Here is a 9,916-nt window from a genome sequence, read left to right on the forward strand (position 1 = left end):
GACAGGTTGCTTGCAAAATTACGGCAGTAGAGTGGTAACCAGTTTAGTTATTGGAGGAATGTTTGCAGTATATCTCGAACAAACGAATAAGTGCCAATTTGCAAAATGGGGGACGGCGCTGAAACTCCCGTGGATCCGGTAAGAAAACCTTCTAAAAACAAACTTTTTTCAAGTTTCCTTCTTATTTAATATGATTTCTTAACTAACAAAGAATTTCTTTTTCCCCAAAGGAGGATTTGGTGGTCGAAGGATGTCGGATGCCAGTGAAAATGGCAAATGCAGATGAATGGCGTAAGTAAAGATGAAAATTTACTCATTTGTAAAGATTGTAAACAGCGCCCTCCATTGCTTGTGTGATCTGATAATTCACATTGTTGATCAACACAGCACATGCTTAATTTGTTTACATGAAAAGATCAAGAATGACATGATAATACAGTTTTAAAGGGTTAAAACTGACAGTTGCCATTCTATTGTTAACACACACTTAGGCATGTCATGACTAAGTACCTGCCCAGAAACTAGAAATATAGAAATAAGACTTAGACTTGGAGAGCAAAAATGTTTGGCCTATCATTTCAAAAAAAATTGGGGGGGGGGAGGGCGGGGATTGCAGGACTGAAGTTGGTGGTAATGCTATCTATAGGATAAAGCCAGGGGGAAAGTTTCCGTATGGCGCCACCACTTTTTCATTCGATATGAAATAATATAGTATCTAATTTACCTCAAAGAGATATCCCTTTTTGTAAAAATGAGGGGAAAAGTGGTGGCGCCATACGGAAAGTTATCCAAGCCTGGTTCATACTTCCAGCAAAGCAAATTTTCCTGCTTCACAATTGGAAAGGGAGCGCGTACCAATTATTTAATCACCAAACCAAAATTCGCTTTGCATTCTCAGAAAGTTTGAAACAGGCTTTAGTCATGTGATTGTGTAAACAGTCAGAGCAATTACACATTAATTAACATGAACATGATGGAAATTTCGGACTTAAAAAGCTAGGATGTGTTGTGTGCTGTGCCTACCTGCTTGTGACTTCCTCGATTTTTATTCCATGACTTCCCAACAGTCTAAGTAACTAACAGCACATCTTAAAATTATTAACATGGTAAATATCTGTCAGTGTGTTTATATTATTTTGATATCGCTGACAATTTTCAGTATGATTGAAATTGAACAATGATTATGTCTTTTTCTTCCAACGAAGAGTCCATGTGTCCGTTTTTACACATTCGTTCGTTCGTTCGTTCGTTTCTTGTCTTTGTTATAACAATGCATTTCTCTTGTTGTATATTTCATTGCTGAATGCTTGATTTTCATTTACTGTGTTTCTCATTGATTTGTTTTTCACTACTTTTGTATTTTCATTTTTTTTCATTAATAATAATCATAATATAACAATAATAATAATATTATCAAACTTATATATATGCCTTAAATCTGATGTAATAATAACTTAATCTTTGTATATTTTCTTACATTAAAAATCTCATTGAGCAGCTAAATATTACTTATTTAGTTATAAGTTCATATAAATTATACCCTCCATTTATAGCTTTGTATTTTTAGACTCCTTTATAACTTCTCATATTAGTTATATTTAAAACTGTCATATTTTTTGTCTAGAAAATTAATTTCATGTTATCAACCTATTCTAATATTGTATGAACATGCTTTTGAGTCTCAGTGTTTTCACTTTTGTTCGTCCTTGCCATCTTATTCTTAGATTGGGTTGTCTTTAACGCTGCTTGTTGAACTCCCTCCCACTTCCCTCTTCCCCAATCTGCTTCCCTTCTAAAATCTATACATTCCTCACCCACCCCTATCTCTTTCTCAATCTCATTCCCCTTTTATTCTTATCTTTTGTATTTCTAAACATCTATTCAATTTGATTGTTACTTTTGATACACTTAATCTTATCTTGACTGTCCTTGATGTATGACATTTCTTATTTTGTATATTGTTTGTACTTTGAGTGTTTTTGTCGAGTAAATAACAATACTAATACTTGAATTCTTTGAGAAGTATTGAATAACATCCTGAATGGTAGATGTAGTTGACAAGCATGACAAGTTAAGAATTGACTCCATGACTACTTCAGTAAAGATGTCTTTCTATCGTTGTTTTTTCTACAGCATTGGCCGAGATTCTAAGCCGCAAGGAAGTGGAGAATCGGACGATTTTCTATGTCCATTTCATCGATTGTAAGTTTCATCTTTTCAAACTCTCAGGAAGTTAAGGAAATTTTTGTTTGGATTAAGAAATGGGGACATTTCGAACTGAACAGATTCACAAACTCTTTGTAAATTATCAGTCAATTAGCGTTTTATCAATACAAATAAATAAACAAAATTCTGAACCCATTCTAACCCCTTTTGATTAAAACATCTTGCCTTCAATACCTTTCATTGGATGAATAGGTTCTCGAGTCAAAGTTCACTTTTATCAATCTTAGATTGAACTATTTGAAAACATTTTTTCATGTTCTTTCCTGCCTTTTAGGATTAATGTTGCCTTTATTTTTTACCCTGTATTCAATTGCTGCTTAATTATATTTTTACTTGAATTTTTACATACATTTTTGCTCTCTACACCTTAGCCCATTTCCTTCTGTCCCATCACCGGCCCCTGACTCCTGCTTTTTAAATCCATTTTTTAATTTCAGTCTGCTCATTTATAAAGGAGACATTGTGTTACCTAGCCTATTCTATAATTATATATTAGTTCCCTCTCATGTTAGCTTACTCTCGGTCTCATGTTATGTATGTCTATATGATTGTGCCTGTAAATGTGATTGCCCGAATAAATATTATTATTGTGTCATATTTTGGCCGAATAAACAACAGCAATTTTCTCCAGAAGATGATAAGAGCATACTGATCGAAACATTGAGATGAAACCAACCTTGTTTTTTTTTCAGAACCACCCCAACTTAATATATCATGTTTCCACTGTGCAAAGTTTCAAATCCTACATGTACTTAATAATAATAATAATAATATTTGTATGACTCAGATAACAAGCGTCTTGATGAATGGGTTGAGAGAGATCGCTTGGACATTGATAAGATGCAACTGCCTAAGAAAGATGCAAAGACACCAGTCAAAGACAGTGCAGTCAGTAAAGGCAACTGTTCATCTAATTCAAGAGCATCATCTCCTGATCGAGAAATGGTAAGATTTAGGGCTGCAGGACTTTGGCAACTTTAAGCCAACTGACTTTTAAATACTGTAGAGCTTAGTCTGTCAGAGAAATTTATAATCAGTTTCAAGTTTCGCTATTTTTTCCCAATTTTTAAATATATGTGATGTATTTTCTTGTACATTGAACACAATTCCAGCCCATAGGCTTTCAATGTTTCATTTGTAATAAATTAATATAAAAGTTATACGAAAATCCACTTTTAATTTTTCTTGGTGGTTTTTGAGGTTTTTGTTTTGTTTGTTCATTCGTATACTTTTTAGTGATATTGTTTGTTGTTTTATACCTGTTTTTCCTAAGCTTTATGGCAGACCTACATGTAGTATTATTGATAGTTGCTTGCAATTCGTTGATTACTCATACGATTCCGTGGTGTTCTCTGTTTGACAATCTCGAAAAATTGTCATAATCAAGTTCTTTAATATTGGAAAATTGTTTTGTACATTTGAATAATGCAAATTTCTTTTTTCTACAGTCAAACGGCACCCCGAACTTCAACATACATCGACCAAAGTCCAACATTGGACGGAAACGCAAGCTACCAATGAACGACACTGGTCCCCCACCACCTTCAATGAACAATATTACAGGGATTCCAATGGTTGATAATGCTCCTTCACCGGTGACCACACCCCTCTCTATTTCTCCAACACCGTTGTCTCAAGGGCAGAGTCTCTTACCAAGTTACACCCAGGTATTGTTGACGAAAAAAATCACCCTTTGTAGCACCATTATCACTCTGTTTTCATGTTGGTTATCTATCATCATGTTTTTCAGATATATTTATTAGCCGAACAAACATTTTGCTTTCAATATTCATGATGTTAGACAATTTGCATGAGCTTATCAATTTTGCCAAATACAATGTGTTATAAAACACTTCAGTTATTGAATGTTTGTGAACAATATAAGTTTTCTTTGTTCTTGAATATTAGTTTGTGCTTATACATCTCAAGATTATGTACAAACCATATGAATAGAACTTCTACTGTGAAAGTGTAGGTTCTGATAAGAACCAGGGTTATAATTAAGATAAAGTAGATTAGTAGAGTCTTGATGTTTCAAATAGTGTACTCTAATCATCTTCTTTTTTTTTTTAATTATAAAAATTCTCGCAAAAGAAATTTGATTGAAATAAAGCAAAACCATTTTTCCAAGATGGGGAATAATCCTAACCAATACTGAGTGGAGATTAATCGCCATGGACAAATAACTATACTTTGTTTGAAATTCTTCATGCCTCTAAAGGAATAGGTGTCATGCTACAAAACGTAGCTCCACATACCTTGTAGGAAAAATGCAAATACTGAGGGCTTTGATATGCCCCTTGGGGGTTTAATAAACACCCTATAAGAACCGATTATTGTTACAAGTATTTTATCGTTCTTTCCTCAGTCTACACCAGACTTCTGCTCGTCACAAACATCACAACCTCAACAAGAACCTGTAGCAGCACATCAGCCCAGACAGACAGGCAGTATGGCTACAGATAAAACACATGATGATATCATTACTAGAATGAAGAATATCAGCATGATTGAACTCGGTCGTCATCGGATCAGACCTTGGTATTTCGCACCTTACCCGGTGGAGCTAACGATATGTCCTGTCATCTTCCTCTGTGAATTCTGCCTCAAGTACGTCAAGAGTAGGAAATGCCTGGAGAGACACAAGGTATGAAATATAAATAGGATGATCAAAGCTAAAACTATGAGCAAGTTCGAGTGCACACATTTAGTCCACCAGTGGTCGACCACAGACTAGCTATACACATGTGCAGTGACGTACACACCCGAACGACTCGTTTGGTAGTCTAGTCAACCTTCCACCTTTTCGCTAAAGTGTCACTGGTTCCCCTCTGCGCTTCACACATGTTAGAATGGAACATGCTGTTGGGACCAGTGAAGAAACCATGGGCTCGAGGCTGGTTCCAAATGGTCGACCACATTAGTCAACCAATGGTCGACCACATTAGTCAACCAATGGTCGACCAGCCTGGGTTCGAGTAAAAATGGTCAACCTTTAGTTAACCATTGTGCACACTCGAACTTGCTCTAAGAAGCGTAATTGCGAAGGACGCGGCTACAGTGTGTTCAAATTCAGCCATGCAAGGGCGTCTTTGGCAGCAAGTGACGATATCAACCTATAAATAACCATAGAGCACAGAGAGAGATCGAAAGTGTTTGATTTGTCCTTCAAGTTTTTGCTCCATGTTTTTGCTCAAGATATTCCAGGTTTTTTAATCACAAGCTATAATGCACTGATGAGTACAGTCATAACTTTGATATCAATTCAATATTTAATCCTGTTTATCGTTTATTTTGTTTTCTTTTCAGGAAAAGTGCAACTTGAGGCATCCACCTGGCAATGAAATCTATCGCAAAAGTAATATTTCATTTTTTGAGATTGATGGTCGTAAAAATAAGGTATGTTTGTCCGATTATTCCCAAAGGAAGTAGAAGGGTGGAAAGATACCTGCATTTGTTACTTAGTTTAGTTTGAACTAAAGGCATAGAATAATTTTCAATCATTTATTAATAAGTTGCAGATATATTTGTATATTTTTGAATATTAGATCAGGTTTATATTAGATTTCTTTATTATATCCGCATTAAAAATAAGGAAAATTGTGGTAGTTACACAAATTCTGTTTGTTTGTATTCAATGCAGTCGTACTCCCAGAAGCTGTGTCTGTTAGCCAAGCTGTTTCTTGATCACAAGACCTTGTACTATGACACAGATCCATTCTTATTCTACGTCATGACAGAATATGATAACAGAGGCTTCCATATTGTTGGCTACTTCTCCAAGGTAAGAACTTGTTCATAGTTCATGATTTTAAAACAGGAGTAGGTTTAAAGCAAGTGGACACTATTGGTAATTGTCAAAGACCAGTTTTCTCACTTGCTGTATCTCAACCTATGCATAAAATAACAAACCTGTGAACATTTGAGCTTGATTGGTCGTCGGAGTTGCGAGATAACTATGAAAGAACAAAACACCCTTGTCACGTGAAGTTGTGTGCTTTCAGATGCTTGATTTCGGGACCTCAAATTCTAAACTTGAGGTCTCGTAATCAATAGTGTCCACTGCCTTTAAGTGTAGCCCTCACCTTGAAGTGGCTGTCCTTGGTCTTGTGATGTCAGGCAATCTCTCATAAAAATGTTAAAAGCAGTATTCTTTAGAATTTGTGAAAGGGGAAGTATGGGTTTGAGAGTGGTCAAAACTCATGTATAATTTTATAAGGTCACCAAGAGCTTTGGAAATTATTCTTGCCAAGTTTGTTCAGAAAGTTTTTTCTACTGCATGTAGCAGTGAAGTATGAGTCAAGTTGTCATTAGTTTTTATTAATCATTTGAATTATGATTTGTTATTTTACCTAGGAGAAAGAGTCTACTGAAGACTACAATGTGGCTTGTATTCTAACGTTGCCCCCGTATCAGCGGAAAGGCTTTGGCAAACTACTTATTGAATTCAGTAAGTACAAGATCAATTATGTTTATGGGTTCTTTGTGGATTATTTGACAATAAAAGAATGATGCAATTTGCTTAAAAACATTGTTATGCAAACTAATTCTGCATGCAAATTGAATCATCATTATAATAATAAAGCATTTGTAAGGAGCGCTTTCCTGTTAACCTTTCAAAGTCGTCGGTCCATTAGAAGAAAAGCTAAAGTATTTTCAACGTGTTGGGAACGCTAGCATGTACAAATGTGTGTTAAGTTTTAGCTGGAAGAGAGTGATGTTGTGCATTGATTTGAGGTCTTTTTATTTTTTATTTTAATCTATCTCTATCAATTCTATTTGAATTTGACTGTGGGTTGTATGGTTATAGAAAAACCTGATGTAAAGCCAGAACTAAACTTGGTAATGGACATAATATAATGCAGCTAATGTTAAAGTTTAATTGTTGATTTTATTTTGTGCAGGTTATGTGCTGTCACAGTTTGAAGGGAAAACCGGTTCTCCTGAAAAACCTCTATCTGACTTGGGACTTCTTTCATATCGCAGTTACTGGTCACAAACCATTCTGGAAACCATTCTTAAATTACACAAATCGGCAGAAAGTGAACGGCCACAAATAACTATCAAGTGAGTATAGATCAATGAGTTATGGTTTTATATTGTTGATCGTAAAATCCTTAAAGTTAGTTCCATGCAGGTTTGAGAAGTGTTAGACTTGAAAGTCTAGGGGGAGAGGTATACTTTATTATGCAACACTTATTGAATACATACAAGACGCAACCCCCCCCCCCCCCCTCCCCTACCGAGTTTAGCCTACTGTGCTTCTTTTATTTCAGTCATTTTTGTTCTTCCTTGGAGGGCACTCTTCGAAGCAGCCAGTTGTGTTACTAATGCTCTCTGAATCTGTACAGTTTACATCCACATCCTTTTTATGCTTCCACATTGATGTCACTTTTTATTGTTTCTGTCCTCTTAGTGTATGGTGGTAAATGAAGTCTTTGTTAGATGAAGTTTTTGTTTAGTTTAAGTTTAAATTGTTACCTTTTTTCACATTTCTTAGCATGAATTTTACTGTTAACTGGTACTGTTTTTACAAGTGTACAGTGTGCTAGATTAGTGCACTGTAAACAATAAATTATTAGATAATGTTCACTAAAGCCAATAATGGTGATGTATTTTTTTAACATTATTTACTTATTGTTGTCGCTAAAGTACTATCTAATGGATTAACTTCTCTCTTCCAGTGAGATTTGTGAAACGACGAGTATTCGTAAAGAGGATGTGATCTCCACATTACAGCATCTGAACCTCATCAACTACTACAAAGGACAATACATTGTGACTCTATCTCCAGAGGTTATAGATGGACAGGAGAAAGCTATGACTAAACGCAAGATAAGGATTGATCCTAAATGCTTACATTGGAACCCCAAGGACTGGTCAAAACGAGGCAAATGGTGATGCGTAGAGGAATGGAATACAAGGTTGGACTGTTTTGTTTTCTCTTCGTTGGTAAATATGAGTACAATATCTCAGCAGAAGGGTTTTCATCCGAAGGGCAGACTTTAGATGTTATATTTGCATCGGGGACATCCTGATTGGGATAAAGAATATAATTTTTTTTTATCCATTCACCGATGTGTATGAAGCAATGTATACACAATACTTTCCAGAGTTCTGTTGAAAAATCCATAGACAAATCATTCGGGTGGTCGGGATGCAGATCACTCAGAATGCAACGGTCATGGGTTTGAATCTCACCGTTGTGATTTGCATGTGGATTTTTTTCACAAAGTACTGAGTATACAGTGCTTAATACACATTGTTGGTGTTAGGGTAAAAACACTACATGAGCAAATATTTGTTCATAAAAGGCAAGGATTGTGATGTTTTCGGATACAAAGCATGTTTTTATTAATTTTGGAAATGCAAGTACTACTCTATAAGCAGTTTGCTTGAGCTTGGTTTGACTATATGAATACTCTTGCTTCAGTACTACTTAAGGTTTATAGACTTGAAAACTGTTAGGTTTCATATCAACAAAATTCTTGAGAGTGTTTAAGAGATCATCCCTGTATTTGTCATCAACATTTGTATGCAATGATCACACATTAACTTACAGATAGACAGACATAAAAACACTTAAATCTGTCTTTCTCATTTAGAAACTTGAATTCTCCAGAAAGTGTAAATTCCTGATCAGAAACATTTCTGCGATCAAATCTGGACCTTCTGTTTTTTGTTTAACAGAGTATATGAATAGGATGTAATATTTTTTTGCTTAAGCAGCTCTATGAATTTTGGCCATGGTGAAAGTCATGTTTTTCTTATCCTACTCATAATATTATGAGTTTATATTTCTATTAGGTGGGGTTGGGGCTCAGGTGAGATTTGTGGTTGGAATCGACGCTGGTTGGATTAATGTAAACATGGATTTTAGGACAAGATTGCACCATTATATAATAAATATTACTGGGTTTGACCACGCAAAGGCAATGATAACACCAAGACAAGTAAAGCATTAGGAATACTATTGTCATGTTTTTAATTTTGTATAAATGTTAATAAATACTGTACATTTGATCTGATATGTACATGCTAATGCTACACAGGAATACACATTGAAGAGTCATAATAAACAAGTGTGGTAAACAATATTTTACTTCAATTTTGTTTAATTAATTTGGGATTTATAAACTGTTTGTTTCTTGCAGGAATGCAATATGCAGATTTGTTTTCATTTCACAACAGGAAAAATGAAAGAAAAAATGAAAATTTACATACCTGGGCGTTGTAGTACCTTTAATAATAATAATAATAATAATAATAATAGTGGCTTCTTATATAGGGTGCATATTGGTCACTCAGTGCCGCTCAAGGCGTTTTAACATACAGTATTCCCTGCAAGGTATGTGGGACTACGTTTGAATTATGAGATCTACTCCTATTTCGATATTCTGATTAAATAATGAAACACTTACATGTACATCAATTCCAGCATACAATTCATATTTGTACAAGGAGCAAAGGATTTCAGATTTACAAAATAATTGGCAAAATTCAATTGAATTCATCAAAACACATCTCTCATCCTCTATATTTACTCACTGATAAATAAAACCTTGATTTACTCACTGATAAATAAAACCTGGATTTACTCACTGATAAATAAAATCTGGATTTACTCACTGATAAATAAAACCTTGATTTACTCACTGATAAATAAAACCTCGATTTTTGCAAGTAGATA

At 34.8% G+C, this 9,916-nt stretch overlaps 1 protein-coding gene across 1 annotated transcript; it reads left to right on the plus strand.

Moving 5' to 3' along the window:
* Positions 1-18: 18 nt before the first annotated feature.
* On the plus strand, positions 19-9,428 carry LOC117295214 (histone acetyltransferase KAT5-like). Its single transcript, XM_033777767.1, has 11 exons — positions 19-138; positions 231-291; positions 2,134-2,202; positions 3,014-3,171; positions 3,675-3,893; positions 4,595-4,873; positions 5,536-5,625; positions 5,870-6,010; positions 6,583-6,676; positions 7,131-7,293; positions 7,911-9,428. Exons 1-11 carry the CDS (start codon positions 106-108, stop codon positions 8,125-8,127), a joined length of 1,524 nt encoding a protein of 507 aa, XP_033633658.1. The 5' UTR covers positions 19-105; the 3' UTR covers positions 8,128-9,428.
* The last annotated feature ends 488 nt before the right edge of the window (positions 9,429-9,916 follow it).

The sequence above is a fragment of the Asterias rubens genome, chromosome 1 (genome assembly GCF_902459465.1).
Source record: "Asterias rubens chromosome 1, eAstRub1.3, whole genome shotgun sequence".
NCBI lineage: Eukaryota > Metazoa > Echinodermata > Asteroidea > Forcipulatida > Asteriidae > Asterias > Asterias rubens.